This window comes from Gekko japonicus, unplaced genomic scaffold (genome assembly GCF_001447785.1).
Source record: "Gekko japonicus isolate JY-2015 unplaced genomic scaffold, Gekko_japonicus_V1.1 scaffold172, whole genome shotgun sequence".
Classification (NCBI taxonomy): domain Eukaryota; kingdom Metazoa; phylum Chordata; class Lepidosauria; order Squamata; family Gekkonidae; genus Gekko; species Gekko japonicus.
In genome coordinates, this window is record NW_015162479.1 from 893,247 (window position 1) to 912,916 (window position 19,670).

Below are 19,670 nucleotides of genomic sequence, written 5' to 3' on the forward strand. Positions count from 1 at the left end.
TGAGGTAGAAAGAGAGAAAGAAAAGGTAAATACAGGAAAAGAAGGAAAAGAAGGAGGAAATTCTCAGAGGAAGAAAATACACGTTTATGGCACAGTGTTTTTCAGAGATGTGGCCATTGTTCAAAGAAGTCCCATTATAGAAATTTGTACTCATTCACAGGATCAAAACATGGCAGGGAATGAAACACCATTCATCCAATAGGGTTGCAGCTGACATCCCTGGGGAGAAATTGAAGTGCACCGACATCACTTCCAGAAATGCTTTTACCAAAGAACTTTTGTGAATTATAGAGCATCCACTGTGTCAGCACACCAGCGTGACACCAGCTCATGCTCCATTTACACAAACCCCCACATTTCCTGCTGTCGGTGCCCCAGCACTGAGATGAGGGTGGTCTCTTACTATAGCAGGAGGCCCGGCAATCCATCCAATCATCTCTCTTTCTATTTGTATATAAAAAACACTTACAAGTCACTCTTCCATATGTTCTAAAAAGCTTGCAACTCGTCATAGCTATAAAAACAAAACAATAGAACAGGAAACAATTAACTTCAACTACTTTGGTGGGCCAAACTAAGTCAAGCACAGTATCCTTCTTTGTTTCTGCCAGCTCTTCCTTCAAACTTGTTACTCCAAATGTCAGTTGAAAAAGAGAAGCCTTACAACTCTCACCCTCAGGTAACAACCTTCCAGAATCTCAGGGACAGGTGCTGCAAAGACCCTGTCTCTAGTGGCCATACTTTATAAAATATGGTCTTACCAGAAAAAAGCAACTGGTGTGAGGGCGAATGTGAAGAAAGTCTATGGTGCATGTAGGTCCCAATCTATGAAGAGCTTTAAATTTTAAAACTTGATTTGGGCTAAGAAAGACATAGGAAACCATTACAACTAACATAATGCAGAATGAGTGTGCCCCCGTTGTTCATGTAAAATATGCTGTAATAGATCAGCCTAGAAATAATGTAACAGTGTGTGGGGTTCCTATAACAGGGAAGTGGGGAGCTTGATAAAGGAGATAAATAAAACAGCCTCATTATCTATTTATTTAAAAGGGCCAAATCCAGGATCACATACTGGTTCCAAACTTTTTCAGATGGACAAATTTATCCTAAGGATGAGGGCTTCCCACTAGTGCCTCCAACATCTCATCTGGATCTTTTCATCTGGATCTGTCCAACCGCTGCCTCCAAGGGCTGGCTGAAGGCAAGGGACAGCAGCTCCCAGATGTCTTATCAAAGAAATAGAGTGTTGAGTGTTATCAGCCGGAATGAGGGGATTCCTCCTGCTCAGTCCTGATTTGGATTTATCGTTAATCCAAGGTTTTGCTCTGATAATCCTCCATCACATTTCATGATACTTCAAAGAACAGAGCCCAAGGATTAAAGAGAGAATGCTCCTCAGCCTTTGCCCAGTTCTGTGGAGACCATGGAAGAGGTTAAAAAAAAAAGTTTCACCAGCTCACACTTTCACAAACTTAAAGATACTTTGATAAATGCACAAATGTGTTCCAATGTAAAACAACATTGTCGAATTAATGGAAGCCACTGCAAAACCATCCATTTATTTGACAAACAATTCAATGAGCTCAGTCCATAAGATTTTCAGAATGTAAAAGGGCTTCATTTCTTCATAGGGCAGAGAGCAGTGCAATTGTGGGCATCTGCGACAGAGAAACGAACATTATGAAAAAAAGTCCTTCAAAATTATTACTCTGTGTGGCTAAAACTAAAAAAAGAGGAGGAGGAGGAGGAGGAGTAAGACAGTGCACAACTTTGATCTTCTGTAACCTAAAAACAACAGAAATAATAGATACCAATGTTCCCTCTAAGCTGTGGAGACTTGTGAGCAAAAATTCTACTTTGTGAGCTGCTGGCATTAAAGTTGTGAGTGAGCAATTTGGCTACTGCATAAATTGGTTTGCTCTGGAGCCACCCTTCCTGAGCTAAGACAAAAATGTGTGAGCCAGAGGCTCAAAAAATGTGAGCTAGCTCACACTAACTCAGCTTAGAGGGAACATTGATAGATACCACTTTAAATGTTTGCTGCTCTGTCAGAACCCTTACTACCCCATACTACTACCCCAGATGAAGATCACCCACTAAAGCTGCCTGTGTCCCATAACCAGACTAGAAGGCAGAGCAGCTTCAGGGACCCTGGACAACACATTTTTGAGTGTCATCCAGAAACCCTGATGTTGCTACTTCACACTTACCAACTTCCCCATTAGGTTTTTAGCAAAATGAAAGTTGGATGCAGGTCTAAAGATAGCACTATCCTGAACTGACAATGTCCTCCTTGAATTCCAGTTGCTGTGGGGGGGTCAAGGAAGTTCGTAGCCAGAATCATAGGTTAGATTTCCATAGGGCCAACTTCAACTAACTCAGAGGCTTGATGGGAGTGCTGGAAGGGAAAGGAGCAAGTGAAGGGTGGACTCTTCTCAAACATGAGCTCACTATTCCAGCAAGACGGAAACGTGGTAAGGGCTCCAAGAAACCGATGTGGATGAACCAAGAGTTTCAGAACAAGCTACGGTAGAAAAAGGAAATGTTCAGGAAATGGAGGGAAGGTCAGACCTCTAAAGAGGAGTATATGAGAGTTACTAGGTACTGCAGATCAGCCATCAGAGAAACCAAAGTTCAGTATGAGTTGGGTCTGGCCAGGGGGGCTCGCTACAATAAGAAAAACTTCAGGTATGTGAGAGGCAAATGCAAGGTAAAAGAGGCAATTGGGCCGCTTTTGGGAGTAGAAGGAGAAACTCTGGTGGAGGACAGAGAAAAAGCAGACAGGCATAATGACTTTTTCGCCTCTGTTTTCTCCCTGAAGAACTCAAGTCCATCTAGAGATGGTAGAGGACATGGCAAGACACCTAAACATCCAATTGACATTGACAGGAAGATTGTGCAGAGGCACCTGGCTGCACTGGACAAATACAAATCCCCTGGGCCAGACGGTGTGCACCCAAGAGTGCTCAAAGAACTTTCTAAGGAACTTGCAGACCCTCTGTCCATCATTTTCAAGGCCTCCTGGAGGACTGGGGATGTGCCACAAGATTGGAGAAGAGCAAATGTTATCCCAATCTTTAAGAAAGGGAAGAAGGATGACCCAGGAAACTACAGGCCGGTCAGTCTGACTTCTGCTGCTGGGAAGATATTAGAGCAGACTTTAAAGGGATTGATCTGTAAGTATCTGAAGGACCACTTAGTGATTCAGGGAAGTCAGCATGGTTTTGTCCCCAACAGATCTTGTCAGACCAACCTGGTTTCCTTCTTTGATCATGTGACAAGCTTCCTGGATCGTGGGAACTCTGTTGATGTGATTTACCTGGATTTCAGTAAAGCTTTTGATAAGGTTCCCCATGACATTCTGTTGAGCAAACTGGAAGACTGTGGACTGGACTATAGGACAGTTCGGTGAATAGGGAACGGGTTAGAGGACTGCACCCAAAGAGTGGTGGTCAATGGCGTTTCATCAGATTGGAGGGAGGTGTCCAGTGGGGTGCCGCAGGGCTCAGTTTTTGGTGTGGTACTTTTCAATATTTTTATCAATGATCTGGATGAAGGGGTAGAAGGGCTACTAATTAAATTTGCTGATGATACCAAATTGGGAGAAGTAGCAAACACCCAAGAAGATAGAGTTAAAATTCAACAAGACCTGAATACTCTAAAGAAGTGGGCAGTTGCGAACAGGATGCAATTCAACAAAGATAAATGCACAGTATTACATCTGGGCCACAAAAATGTCAAGCACAAATACTGGAAGGCAGATACGTTTCTGGGGAGTAGTGTATGTGAAAGAGATCTTGGGGTAAGGGTGAACTGTAAAGTAAATATGAGCAGTCAGTGTGATGTGGTGGTAAAAAAGGCAAATTCAGTCTTGGATTGTATTAAAAGGGCCATAGCATTGAAATCGCAGGAGGTCATTCCCCCATCCATATACTGCCTTGGTCAGGCTGCACCTTGAGTGCTGTGTGCAGTTCTGGAGGCCTCACTTCAAAAAGGATGTGGACAAAATCAAGAGGCTGCAGAAGAGAGCGACGAGGATGATCAGGGGGCTGGAGACTAAGCCCTACGAGGAAAGGCTAAGGGCCTTGGAAATGTTTAGTTTGGAGAAGAGGAGATTGAGTGGGGCATGACTGCTCTCTTTAAATATTTGAAAGGCTGTCATTCAGAGGAGGGCAAGGAGCTGTTCCAGTTGGCAGCAGAGGATAGGACCCGAAGCAATAGGTTTAAATTTCATGTAGAAAGGTATTGGCTGGATATTAGGAAAAACCTTTTCATGGTCAGAGTGGTTCAAAGGTGGAATCAGCTGCCTAGGGAGGTGGTTAGCTCCCCTTCACTGGCAGCTTTCAAGAAGAGGCTGGATGAACATTTGTCAGAGATGCTTTAGGCTGGTCCTGCATTGGGCAGGGGTTTGGACTAGATGGTCTGTACGGCCCCTTCCAACTCTACGATTCTAATGATCTAGCCCACTTTTTACTCCTAAATCTTTCTTGGCCATGAGCTCACTTATATATTTTTGCACTTGGCTATTCCATAATTTACATGTATAAGGCTGCAGTCGCACAGACTAAATAATGCACTTTCAATCCACTTTCAGTGCACTTTCCAACTGGATTTCACTGTGTGAACTGGCAAAAACCAGCTGGAAAGTACACTGAAAGTGGATTGTAAGTGGATTATTTAGTATATGTGACTGCAGGCTTAAATCTGCTTTGCCAAACTGGCCAAAGCTCCGTCCAGTTCAGAACTGTATTTCTGGCAGAAGGCCACAAGATGCCTCTGAAAGCTTACAAGCAATGGTGTGAAAGTGCTGCTTTCCTCCTTGTGTTTGACCCCAGCACTGGGTGCCAAAATAGGTCCTTGGAAGCAGATGCAGGGCCAGTAGCCTGGCTGCTGCCAAATAGCTGCAAGGCAGTGGGGGTGAGTGTGGGAGCTGGGTGGGTGGAGAAGAAGCACAATCTGAAGGAGTAAAGCATTGGGCGGGAGAAGGTCTGTCACCCACTGACCTTTCCCTGAAAACCATTCAGACAAACCATTTGCTTCTGCAGTGTGGCAAGCACGGGCCCAGGAACTCTCCTCACTTCTAATCCACACTGAATATCCAGGACCAGTCAGAAGTATACCACATCTGAATCTGGGACTGCTGAGATTTTAACAAATTGTTATTATTTGTCTGTTTGCCTCTCTGTCTCACAGCTCCTTTGGGGCCTCAGACAACCCATTCTTTTGACCTGTCTTACAGAGTTGTCATAAGAATTACTGAGGTAAATACATGGGAAGCATTTTGAACAGTGTATTTGAAAGCATTATAGAAATGCAATGGACTATTAATATGCGCTTAAGAAGTTACTCATAATGTTAGATAAATGTTGAGAACCTATGATAAAACTCTGGGAAGTGAATTCAAAGAGTTTTCGGCAGATGAGTATGTTTTAAGTAATCTGCTGGAAGAACACATGTAACTTGAGCATTTCACTAAAAATGGCTACACAAAACAGCCGTTCTTTGTGTACAGATTAATAAAAACAAGAGAGCGATGTCTGCCCACACTGACATGTTAAGCAGAGGGGGAAATACTCCCATTTTGTCATTTTTTCCAACTGTTACTAAAGCTTTTTTAAAAATGTACATTTTCCAGGCCAAAACCATTTGGGGGTAATGGGCTACCTGGTTTCACTAACCAAAAATACAACAGAAAGCCTTGTCTGAGAGGCCTTCTTACGAGTTTCAGCTGGGAACATGATTTGGTCATTAAATGATATATTTTAAGTAATTATAGCAAGAGGTTTTCTCCCTCCTCAGAGCAGGTCAAATGGGCATCTTAAATAGAAGCCATACCAAGTGAAAACCAAAATATTTGCTAAGTTTTAAAATCCTTTTATTCAAGAATCTCAAGGGACTCTAGCACAACAGGCTTTTTGTCTGCAGTCTGCCTACAGCACTCTCAAGCTAGTTTGTTTGTTTTATTTAACTCTCACAGGCAACTTTCCTTCTTCGGAAGGGCACTTTCCTCCCCCTCTCCCTCTCCCTCTGAAAGGGGCCCAGGCACTGATTTGTGTCAGGTAAAATTTGAAAGACAGACAGAAAGACAAGCAAGCATTGGTTTTGGCATAATGGATCTCTCTCTCTCTCTCTCTCTCTCACACACACACACACACACATTGCATCCTCTCACTGGCAGCCTGAAGTCCAGTCTTACAAAGACATGAAATGTTCCTGTGTAGAAAGGAAATAAAATGAGCGTAAGGTCTCTGGATAGTTTTAAAGTGGCAACGCTCCTGTTTCCTTGCTGCCAGCAAACTGGGAATGAGAGGCACAATCTGGCTGCAGAGACTAGTCTGTTCCTTTAATAAAGCACTAAGCTTGGGTAATGGGAGTGAGCTCACTGCCATACAAAGTACTAATTATCAGCAGCGTTTTCCAAAGGATATGAATAACTCCCCCCACCCCGTGAGAAAGAGGCCCAAGGTGCAACCCTGAGTAGCTGTAAGTGCTTAATCCACAACATGAACACACCAGCAGACTCCTTTACAGCTCTGCCTGCTTGCAAGGGTCTTGAATAGCAGAAGGGTAAGAGTCCAAGTTCAACGGAAAATGTGCCAAAAACAACACCTACTTTTTCTATTTACATGGTTTGGGTTTGCTGATATCAAAGTTGGCACTCTCTAATTTAATTGAATTACTTGAAATTCAATTTCCCAAGGTTTTAAAACTCCTCCGAATGACAGCTGAAGGGTTGTATTTACCCATGGCATGTGCATACCATTTTTCTTGTCTGTGTGTTTACATGGTTCTAACCAATTAGAACAGAAAAAGGGTTCAAAACGAGAAAATGTTTGGAACAACTTGAGGGGATGAATCCTGAGGAAGCAACCTGGGATCTTGAGGCTTGAACCCTGATTTTTCACAATGCTTCTAAAGAAGAAATAAGACAGCACAGAGCATGTGATGAAGGGTCATACTGCACATTATCTCAGGGACCTGTGGTCATCTATCAGGACATATGGCTGCAGTGCTAGGAATGGGAGGGTAACTTTTCCCCATGATCTGTTTCCTCAGTGAAGACAGCCATCCTCCCTGCCCTGAGTTGCTTTTAATTTTGGTAAGGAAAAAAGACAGGTAAAGAGAGGATACGTGTCTTTTGTCTTTACCACAGCTGAAGGCAATCTGGGCAGAAGGGCAGTTTAAACTGAGAAAATGGTGTGGTGAGGAAGAGTTAAACCCTCCCTTCCTGGTGGCATGCTGTCAATCAATCAATCTCTCTCATACTCTTTTTTCCCCTCTCTGTCACATACGCTCAAACACACACTCATACCCTCTGCAGCTGCTTTTTAACAACCAACCATTCCTGTTCCTGAAACATCAGTCGCTCACAACTTTAATGCCGGGAGCTCACAAAGTAGAATTTTTGCTCACAAGACTCCACAGCTTAGAGGGAACATTGCCTGTGAGGTAGGTAGGGCTGAGAGAGCCCTGAGAGAACTGCTCTTGAGAGACTGGCTCTGAGAGAACTGTGATTGACCCGAGGTTACCCAGCTGGACGCATGTAGAGGAGTGGGGAATCAAACCCAGTTTTTTCAGAGTAGAGTCCACCACTCTTAATCACTGCACCAAACGGGCATCTATGGTATATGTGAATCTCCTTTTGAAAGAAAGAATCTCATGGTAGCTGATACCACTCTTAATTCAATGGTATAAACCCTCTCCAAAACTAGCAAATAAACTGATTTCCATACTACTATATGCAGATGACATGGTCATTTTATCCCCCTCTGAAGTAGAGCTTAGAAAAGCCCTTTAGGCTTTCACTGAATATTGCAAGGTGGAGCAGCTAACAATTAACTTCCAAAAAACTAAAAATCTTGATTTTCCAAAAGAGTTGTCAAGCACAGGTGGCAGATTGTTGGCCATGATATTTACCAGGTGAAAGTTTCAAAATATCTAGGTGTAGTAGTTTCCAGGTCAACCAGCTCATGGAGAACTCAGCCCATGTTACTAAGAATGCCCAAAGGGTGGTATCAGCTACCTTGAAATTCTTTTTTTCTTCATAAGGAGGTTCACATACACCATATTGTGATTACAGTCTTCCACGTCAAGGTGATACCTCACAGATATGTCTCTACAAAGATTTTTGTTCCCTGAAAGCTATACAAACTAAATTTCTTAGATCTATAATTGGTGTTTTGTATATTTAGCAGAGTAAATGACGTGCAGCAGAAGAATGCAGCACAGACGTGTGTAACTTCTAAGAAAAGGTATACTTCAAAATTAGGGAAATGATTACATGAAAAGAAAACAACAGTCTAACGCATGTTCCTAGTGATCTACTCCATTTTGTTTCTTTGTTTCTTCTGACCCCAAGAAGGAACATATGGTCCAGAACTCAGCGGCGCAGGTCCTTACATGCACCCCATTAGAGCACATATCCTACTGGTGCTCCGCCAGCTGCACTAGTTCCAGATTGAGTACTGGTTCAAATTCAAGGTGCTGGTTTTAACCTATTAAGCCCTACACGGTCTGGGACCAACATATCTGCAGGACCACCTCTCTTGGCATATCTTCTCTTCTAATAATAAGCACACTGACAATCTAATAATAAACACACTGATGATTCACTTGGCATCCACCAGAGATAGAGCCTTTTCAGCGGTGGAATGTGCTTCCAGTTGAGATCCAGGCCCTGCAGGATTTGGTACTATTCCGCAGGGCCTGTAAGACAGAGATATACCACCAAGCATATGGATGAGGTCAGGAGAATCCCCATTCATACAGACCCACTACTGCTCCCTCTCCCCTCTCTCTCTGCAGCAGCACTATGGTAATTGTATGGACCATCTTAGGAATTGTATTGCTGGAACTGTTTAAATTGATTTTTAAAAAATCTTATAATTACAGTTCTATGTGTTCTCGCCGATAGCCCTACAATATCTTGGGTTTCTGGAAGCAAAAAAAAAAAACAATGAATTTGGGATACAGCCCTACAAGTCAATAGAGCACAGGCTCAATCCTATCTGGCAGCAGAGAACTATGGCAAAATTTTTGTCCGGGCAGAATATTTTTATGCCTTAGAATTCCCAAAATAGCCAAGAGCCTTCCCTTTTGCCTGCTTTAATGTTTTCGCTTCAGCTCTTCTGGTAGGAAGATACTTGTGTATCCTAGGTTGCCAGCCTTCTGGTGGTGGCTAGAGGTCTCCCACTACTACAACTGATCTCCAGGAAACAGAGATCAGTTCACCTGGAAAAAATGCCCACTCTAGAGCATGGACTCTGTGGCGTTAAAGTCCCTCCCCTACCAAACCCCACCCTCCTCAGGCTCCACCCCCCCAAATCTCCAGGTATTTCTCAACCCAGAGTTGGCAACCCTATGCTTGGCATGTTTGTCCTTACCAACAGAACACAGCTGAAAGAGGCAAACATGTGCCATTGTACTATTTATTTTATAAGGACATTTGTGCATTATACGTCACCCCAATCTTATCCAATTGTCCAGGCAGATCTGACAAATTTTAGATGTCTCTTATCCTGAGGTAGCTAAATTCTGTCCTTCCACCTGTTTAATACAAAAGCATTTGGTGAAATCTTTCTATTAACTATGTATCATGGAAGTTAAAGAGGTGGAATGGTACAGCATAGCCCATTCTCTTCAGATCTCATAAGCTAAGCAGGGTTGGTACTTGGATGGGAGACCACCAAGGAAGACTTTGCAGAGGAAGGCAACGACAAAGCACCTCTGCTTAATCACTTGCCTTGAAAAGCCCATGGGACTGCCATAAATTGGCTGCAACTTGATGGCACTTTACACACACATCATGGAAGTTACATTAACAAGACTATGAATGTTTATGGACGTACTCTCTTTTATGTGACTGATAACAGATGATGTGGGACACATGCAGTTTCTTGTACATTACTAATATCTACATAAAATTTTTCTTATGTATTGAACTGACTCTAAACAGCCAAACAGAGTGCCCAAAGGACAATTTGAAGGATACCTCTTACTTGAAACATTCCACTAAACTGGATTAGCTTTGGGACTGTGTCCCCTTAGATGTCATAGACTGATATGATGGGGGCGTTAGAATCATAGAATCATAGAAGGGGCCATACAGACCATCTAGTCCAACCCCCTGCCCAGTGCAGGACCACCTGAAAGCATCTCTGACAAATATTCATCCAGCCTCTTCTTGAAAGCGATCAGTGAAGGGGAGCTAACCACCTCCCTAAGCAGCTGATTTACAAAAGAATGGAATTTAATTCCAAACTTACCAAGTATAATGAATTACTTTACAAAAGGGTTTGGCCATGAAATGGGGTAGATTGCACCTTTAGTCTGAAAAGGTTTTTTCGTGCAGTTTAGTGTTCTTTATAGTTCATTGCTTCCCAGACAACAGGAAAATTTTTACTAAAACTGAGATATGAATTCTGCAAAAGAGAACTAAGGTACTCTCTGCATTAGAAACCCCACTGAATTCAAGGTGCTTCAAAGTCAAAATATTAGAAATTGTTCTTTCTCTCATTTATTCATGGGTGGTTTCCTCCAGATCTAAGAAAAAAAGAATTGTAAGAAAAACTTGAGGTATTACTGTCATTTCATTTGGCCCAGAAAAAAACCATAGCACTGTGACAGCTCGTGGTTGGCTCTGAAATGACCTCAGCTTTTTTCCCTCTAAAGCTTTACTTGTGAATGAGCCCTCAAGGATTAGAAGCTTACTCCACTTACTGGAATGATTTTTTGTTAACTTCATCAACATTCCAGTCAATGTATGGAAAAAAATGCACTACAGAAGTCTGGTATTTTTACAGTTGTTAATTTTGGTAAACTGCCAACAGCTGATCATTTCCATGGGAAAAAATAATCCAACAATCTGAAAATGAGAAAGTAGGCTCATTCTTACAGCAGAATCACTATTATATGAAGGATCCAGTTGGGATAATGGTACCCTTACTTGTGTCAGCTGCAATCAGTACTGGTGGAACCCTATTGTATGACCCAGACAGATGCTCGGCAAAATAGATACGACCAAAATAGATGTTTAGACCCACAGATGCCACTTTATAATCTAGTGAACAGGCACAATGTGTTGAAAACATGAGGAAGTATATATGTATGTGACCACCAAACATTAAATCCAATAATCACTAAACTTAATACATAAATATTCTTTAATAAATGTAACAAAATAATCACAACATATAAAACTCAAATCCCTGTCATGGATGGCCCAGACTAGCTCAATCCCATCAGATCTTGGAAGCTAAGTAGGGTTGGCCCTGGTTAGTTCTTGGATGGGAGACCAACATGGAAGTCCAGAGTCGCTAAGCAGAGGCAAGCAATGGCAGACCACCTCTGTTCATCTCTTGTCTTGAAAATCCTATGGAGTCATCATGAATTGGATGCAATTTGAGGCACTTTCCACCACCAAAGCAAATAAGACATGGTCACTACTTCCAGAGTGAAATGATCACAATATGATTACTAATAGAAAATAAGTGATTGGATACTAAGAAACGGCTGTTTCCTAATCAACAAGCTGAATAACATTTCATGTGAACAGAACAATGAAGAATTTCCTGACTTTAAAGCATTTAAATCAATTCTGGGATCAAAATACGTTTATCTGATGTCCAGATTTAAGTGCCAAAATTTGTATTTCATTAGTTCAAGACAATTATTCACCCCCTTCCTGGGAAATGTAACTCAGAATTAACCTCATTGCTATTTCATGGCAGCTATGACTAAAATATGCAGAATCCCTGAAATTGCAGTTTCATGACCAAAGAATTTCCATAATTCCCTCCAAACCATGTAACTTGCAGATCAAGTGGATTATGCTTAGTGAAAAATCACTCTTGAACCACTTCAATGTATGACTTGATTTTCATATTCCAAACACCTGCTTTTTCCATTAATTTAACAAGAGCTGCTAAGTATTCAAACCCTTTTTATTTTCAAAGGCAAAAATAATTAGGTACTCTAAAGGTAGGTGAGCAGAGCATCGGAGATTGGCATCCAAATGCCATTTTATAGTTCTGAATGTCTGCTGCCAAAAAAAAGGCTTTCATTGGGTAAGTAATTAACTGTTATTTATGTCTTTTAATTATTGTATGTTTACTCAATGCTGTACACTGCTCTGAGCCCTTCAAGGGAGGGTGGCTTATTAAATAAACAAACAAACAAACAAATAACTAAATAAAGTAGCGCGCGCTCAAGGATCAACCCGGGAGTCCCCCGCTTCAGGATGAGGTACGACTTGGCAACCCTAGATCAGGTTCAAGGTTCTGGAACTAACCTTCAAGCCCCTAAACAGTCTGGACCCAATCATGTATCTATGGGACTGCCTCTCCTGGTATACCACCTGAAGAGCATTATGCTCAGGGGGAAAGAACCTGCTGGTGATACCTAGCTCAACCAGAGTCAGGCCTTTCTCAACCCTGGCATCAGCCTGGTGGAACTCTCTGCCAAATGACATCTGTGCCCTGCAGGACTTAGCATATTGTAAACAGGATCCGATTATATAATTTCTGTACCACTTAAAATGTCATAGTAATACTTATGCCATGCTCCTGCTCTTTCTGGTGGTTTCTAGTCTTCTAACATTCTAATGCAATAATTATCGAATATCCCATCTTGTTGATTGTACTGACTCACTTTGCGTAATCTGTCTTGAGTCCATGTGAGAAATAAATAACATAAACAAACAAACAGACAGACAAAAGAAGAAAGTGTGGGGTTTCTTGAGTTCACACAAAATGTGTACTGGGGCCCAAACCTTTTATTTGCCATGGCCATTTCTAAGATTTAGATTAATTTGTTCTGTTTATATGAAGAAAAAAGACAATGTATGAAGACCAGTGAGGATGCTGCTGTGATGTCTGTACAAACTAACTTGTGCTAAACATTGTTCTAATATTTATTATATATTTAAATATTTGTTGACTTGCTTACTTACTAACATAGAACGTAAGAGCATACTGGATCAGACAAAAGGTCCATCCCTCCTAGCATCCTGTATCTCCGCTGTGGCCAGTCAGATGCCTCGGGGAAGCCTGCAAGCAGGGCCCTCAGACAACATCCCTTATCAGCTGATTGCTCCACAGCACCTGACAATAAATGGTATTCTGCTTCTTAACCCATTGCTTACATTTATTTTTCCTTCAGAAAACTAACACACACACATCCATCCAGTTACTGACCATCTTTCATCTGTTTAGTACAAGGTTGTTTTTAGACCATGCCTGGGAATGCAAATTAGTTCACAAGCAAACTGAACTACACTCAATAAACAATTTAATCACGATAAGGACACTGGTCTTCTGGCATGTAATAAATGTTGAGATTGGCTGCTAGGGAGGAAATAACATTTCCCAATTTGAATACCACAAAGAAGAGTGGTACATTAAACAGAGGAGTGAGTCAATAACTTAGAATGCAAGATATGACGAAGTGTTGCAATAATATGCAAGATATATGAAGCTTTTATTAATTATTAGCAGGGTAGCTGTGATAATAGAACAGATGATACTGTTTGATACACAATGTGTGCTCTGTGTCTTCAGTGAAAGTAGAGTAACTAGCAGCAGGTATCTAGCTCAGCCAAAACTCCACAATATTGTAGCAGCAGAACAAGAATCTCAGGAACTCTTGAAGATTTTTAGAGATGTACATGACATGAACTACTGCTCAGTGCAACAAATTCTGCCAAAATGCATAGAGTTGACCAGATCATCTTTGTTAACTCCTTTCAGATACATACCGTTATTCTGGATTTACTTAAAGCAATATACACTTGCATTAATCATAACAGGGAAAAGATGCATCAGAAGCTGCAGAAAAATTACGGTTCTCTGTGCTCAATAAAAATTTCCACATGGCATAACTATGAGGAGGATGCTTCTGCTACATTTTAAACAACCCAGTTAAACAACCTTCCACATGTATTTCCTTTTATTCCTTTTTTCTTTCTTTCACCATAATAGGGTCACTAAACTCAACATTACATGACTACATGAAACTGCCTTATACAGAATTAGACCATCCGTCAATCAAGGGCATTATTGTCTAGTCTGACTGGCAGTAGCTCTTTAGAGTCTCAGTAGGGATACTTACTTATATTCAGGGCTATTTTTGGGCAGGAACGCACAGGAACGGAGTTTCGGCTGGCTCCTGAGTTGGCCACACCCAGCAGGAACTCATTAGCATAATAGCCACACCCAACAGCAGGAACTCATTAGCATAATAGCCACACCCAACAGCAGGAACTCATTAGCATAATAGCCACACCCAACAGCAGGAACTCATTAGCATAATAGCCACACCCAACAGCAGGAACTCATTAGCATAATAGCCACACCCAACAGCAGGAACTCATTAGGATTGGCTACATTAGGGGTGTGTGGCCTAACATGCAAAGGAGTTCCTGCTCCAAAAAAAGCCCTGGGTTTTGACAACAAATAAGGTAAACAGAATAAGAAGCACAAGGTGGGTGTGGCTGGATGATAGGGTGGCCAAATCTTCTTCCCCCCGCAGCGGGGGAGCGTCGCCGTGGTCCGGGAGCACGTCGTTGGAAGTGACGGGCGACGTGCTGACATTGGGGTTTTCCCCTCCGACGAGCTCAGCCACGCCCCCAACGTCAGCAACGTGCTGCGTCACCTCTGGGGGGCGGGGTTCCCCCCGGGCCGAAATTCCCCTGCGCCGGAAATCGGGCCGCGGAAGCGGGGGGTTCCCCGCCCCCCGGCCCGATTTGGCAACCCTACTGGATGACCACACTTCTGGTAACACAGGGGTGTGGCCTAATATGCCAATGAGTGGTGCTGTCACGGGTGTGGCCTAATATGGTAATGAGTTCCTGCTGGGCTTTTTCTACAAAAAAGCCCCGCTTATATTTATTAGCTTCTATGACCAAAGGTCTTAAGCTCAATTATAAAAGATGAATATACAACATCAGTAGGGATACTTTAACTAGAGATGGGGGCATTGAACCTGGGATCTTCTGCGCACAACACAGATGCTGTACCACTAAACCACACCATCTCCCTACTCTTTGAAGTTTGTGGTAGTTGGGGATCATGGATTCTTTTTTCCCTTCTAGGTAAGAAGAAAGGAAGTTTAACATTGTACATATAAATTGGGGGGAAATACGTTTTAAAACTGGAAAGACTTTGCTGGCATGAATAGTTTGATAGCAATTCAGCAATTGATTTGGTATTTCAGAAGAACCTAGTACAAACCATTGTGTTTCCATGGATAATCTAGATGCTACCTAGTTTACTAGAGAGGTTGAAAATGGGGGAAATAATCAGACATTTGGGTATGAGAGGAAAGTAGAAGATAAGATGGAACTACTACAGATAATGAGTACTGATTAGGGTTACCAGCTCTGGGTTGGGAAATACCTGGAGATTTTGGGGGTGGAGGCTGAAGAGGGTGGGGTTTGGGGAAGGGAGGGACTTCAATGGGGAACAATGCCATAGAGTCCACCTTCCAAAGTGGCCTTTTTTTCCAGTTTGAGCAAATCTCTGTCACCTGGAGATCAGTTGTAATAGAAGGAGATCTCCAGCCACCACCTGGAGGTTGGGAACCCTAGTACTAAGGAATAACTTCATGAAACAATGAGTATGAAGGAGTTCAAAAAATACCAAAATGATTTATAAAGAAAGAAATGGAGGGAATTGGTTTTAAAAGGGGGAGGAGGAATAGGATTAGAGAAATAAAAAAAAGGCCTGTTGGACAGATGGCCTTATTCTGTGGTTTGTTTGTTTGTTTTAAAGCCTTTTCTTCATAAATTTGAACTCAAAGCTAAAAGGTAACACTTGAGTTTGCCCAAAAGCCTCAATTAGGACTTAATTTCTTGGGGTTTGAAAGCTGAGGGCACGTTGTTTTTGTCTTTCCAAACCTGAAATTTATCCAATTAATATTTGTTTGATTCGTTTGAAGACAGGTTGGCCTTGTGAACTGAATAACTGAACTCTAGAATACATTTGATTCTGAGACTGGGGGAGGGGAGAAGAAGAAGAAGAAGAAGAAGACGAAACAGGGTAAATGGTGGATAAGGTTATTCAAGCCTGTAATGCAACCAGAATGTGCTATGCTTTCAGAAATGTGAGGAGAGCAGCAGGAGGATTCCCTGGGTAGGAACAGGTTCTCTCTCTTGCCATTTTTCAAGAGAAATGGTGCCTCTCGGCACAACAAAGCACAGTTGCTACAGCAATAAAACATCTCAGCAATGGAACACATGAGAGATGGGAAAAGCCTTTGCATTTTCTAAACTGTCACCAGAAGCAAGCAACAAATCTGAAAGAAATAGACCCTTCAAACACGACCGACAGATTCATCAGTGACTTTTGTTTCAAAGGGTAGCCATGTTGGTCTGCTATAGAGACCAACATGATTTTGGGGGGGGGTATAAGCTTTTGAAAGTCAATGCTCCCTTCATCAGATATCTGACAAAGGGAGCTTTGATGAAAGCTCATACCCCCAAAATCTTGTTGGTCTCGAAGGTACTAATGGACTTGAATCTAGCTGATGGTCAGTGACTTCTTTCTGGAACTGCACCATATATAAATAACCAATGGCTGTCAGTCTGTTAAAAACGTTCATGTAACATTTTTATCTGATATATATGCAATTACCTGTACCTGAGTTTCCTCTATTGTAGCTAAGGGATTAAGCCAAAGGCTTCCAGGAAAAGGTAGGCTTAGGGCTGAAATTTCCAGGGATGGAGGAGAAAGAGCTCATTTGGAACTAAAGTTTCAAACCAGCAACAAGGCAATGCCTGCAGTGTGATATGTCACGAGACTCAAATCCACAACTACCATGTGTTACAGTGAGTAGGAAAAGGAGGCACACACAAGAGCTGGATGGATGGATGGATGGCTTCTTAGGAACCACATTTCTCTATTGTTCCTGCAGCCTAGCCTATTTTACTTCCTCAAAAGCAATGCCACAAACAACAAAACAAAACAAAACAAAATCCAGAAAAATTGTATAGGTCTCTTACCAACACACTGCCATCAGTCCAGCGGAAGTCATTCTCATACATCTTATCATTTAAGCCAATCCACTGGTAATCATGGCCAATACCTGTGTGTGTGAGGAGAAAACCAGGGAGATATTTTTACTAACTTCCCCATAAAAGGGAATTGTCTCAAAATAAAACATTTTTGCACACTGAGTCATGCTTCCTGATTTTGTTTTGTGTTTAAAATCTCACTCAGAAGACAAATGAATATTTGCAGAACCCTCCTCTCCCATTTTTGCAGCTGAACTATATTTGTCTTCACTGGTATTTTTCTGTTATCAGATAGCTGCATTCTACAAAATAACAAGCAATGGTGTTTATTTTACAGGCTCTGCTTTAGCAGTTTGCTACAATTAAAATGTTGACATGTGAGGCATGTAAGCTCTTCTCCATTGTGAGTTGGAGAATGCTATATACACATAATAGGGATTCCCCACTGTGAATGTTCACTGATACAGATAACACTCTGAGTTACCCAGAACAGTACAATTTTCTTGGTGTACACTGGAGTCCTGGATGTCTGGATCATGCCGTATATGTGAAAGAATCACTGGTTTAAAAACAATCTCCCCCATGTTATTTTTATTTACATGTTTGCTGGAAAAGTACCTAGGTTATTTTTATTTAAATGTTTGCCGGAAAAGTAGAATATGTTAATAAGGTATAAGCAACAAAAGATTATAATTAAATGTTTATGTTATTTTTTAAAATCTAATCTCTAATATTCTGCTTGACTTTGGGGAGGCAGTGCTGGAATGTACTGTTTTTGTCAAGGACGTGTCCTTCTTGGTAATATCAAGCAATTCTCAGGAATATCTATCAATGCACCAAACTAACCAGCAGAAAACCAGCAACTTGGAGGCTTCCCAGAAGACAACCCAAGCTTGACACATTTTCTGGAAAGAACATACTAAGAGGCTGGATATCAGTACTTGGGAACCAATGCTACGTACATTAATCTGTAATCTTACTCTGGGTTTATATCTGTGACAGTAGCAATGCTCCCTCTAAACTATGGAGTCTTGTGAGCAAAAATTCTACTTCGTGAGCTACTGGCGTTAAAGTTGTGAGTGAATGATTTGACTGCTGCATAAATTAGTTTGCTCTGGAGCCATCCTTCCTCAGCTAAGACAAAACTCTGTGAGCCATAGGCTAAAAAATTGTGCACTAGCTCACACTTATTCAGCTCAGAGGGAACAGTGGACAGTAGCAAATGACAACTGCTTCAGCCTGACTTACAAGAGAATGTAAAGTGACTGATGGTATTGTGCTTGACAGGAACAGTATTTTCAAAGTGCTGGGAGATGAGTGTTTAAACACGAACCTAAAGTAAAAGTGGTCAGAAAAAAATGCCTCACTTAGTTTTCTTCTAAGGCCTTTTTCTCATGAACAAAATTCTTTCAGATTGTAAAAACTTATTTTCTTCAAAGATCATCAATTTCTCCCCACCCCAGCTAATGAGTAAGACAGATGTGGAGCTGGAATGAAAGGAACAAAGACCTAGGCGAGGACAAAAGGTCCTCTTTTTAAGGATAAATGATAATACATGTTTCGGAAAGGAATACATTTAAAAAAATATTTAGAGGTCTGGTGGGTATTTTCTTTACAGCCATGTAATTCCCTTTGCATTGCTAGGATTGAAATGCCACGTACGGTTCACAAAGATCTGTTCTTCATGAGACAGGATGCTTGTCAGATGGGCTCCTTGGAGACGGCACTCTCTTTCTGCTGCATCCCACGTCCGACGATGGGCAAAGTATTTGTAGCACTGCCCTTGGAACTTATGCCAGCCATAATCACAGGTTTCAGTGTCTGCAACAAACAAGTGCAAAACTCTTACCTAAACATAGGTTGCATTGGGTATGTATGTTTTTTCAAAAGAGAAAGGACAAAAGATAATCCCCAGGACTGCCTATTGATTGTTTCAGTGCTGAAAGAAAACCAAAAAGAAGCAATCATTGTCAATATTACCCATATTCAAAGAAATGGAACACACAAGTAATAGTTTATTTATACATTCAACTTTATATACCGCTCTAATCCTTGACAGGTCTCTGAGCAGTTTACATATGGTTTCCAAATTCCAATTCACCTAACTAGGGCCACATTTGTCTATAGGGTAGTGTCTGCCTACCAGCACCCTCTGAAACACATTAAAGTGCTTATTTTCAGTAAGCATGTATCATTTGCACTTTATTCTTAAACTGATCCTCAAAATTTTGTTGCACAGCTTCCAGCAACTAGCATTATTTGGCAGAGGGATTTGGAAAAGCGAATTTCATTGGATTCTGGAAAGTTAACATCCTTTGGGCACCATGAGGAAGTGACAGATAACTTTGCTGCATCCAGAAGCTCCAACTCATGTATGGTGGAGTCCACATCAAACAAGGTCTTCCAAAGGAGTCATGTACTTCACGGGCAAGAGCCAAGTCTGAAGCCACAGATCTTTCTTTAAAGCTTTGATCACAGCTGATTGTATTTTTTCCAAAAATGAAAACACAAAATCTTAGGAAATGTAATTCTATATCAGATACTACATTCCATGAAGAAATATAAAAAATAACCTGTGTGGGTTATATAAAGGCTTGCAAGGCCCTTCTGTGACATAAAATTGCACAGGAAAGGACAGCATAAATGAAGCTGTAACCTT

General features: G+C 41.5%; 1 protein-coding gene across 1 annotated transcript in view; it reads right to left on the reverse strand.

Moving 5' to 3' along the window:
- Window positions 1-19,670, reverse strand: part of VCAN (versican) — a 180,704-nt gene that overhangs the window by 16,770 nt on the left and 144,264 nt on the right. The window contains exons 8-9 of the mRNA XM_015405831.1: window positions 18,674-18,832; window positions 17,000-17,082 (exon numbers count right to left, since the gene is read on the reverse strand). Of these exons, the coding sequence (XP_015261317.1) occupies window positions 17,000-17,082; window positions 18,674-18,832 (242 nt within the window). The remainder of the gene's footprint in view (window positions 1-16,999; window positions 17,083-18,673; window positions 18,833-19,670) is intronic.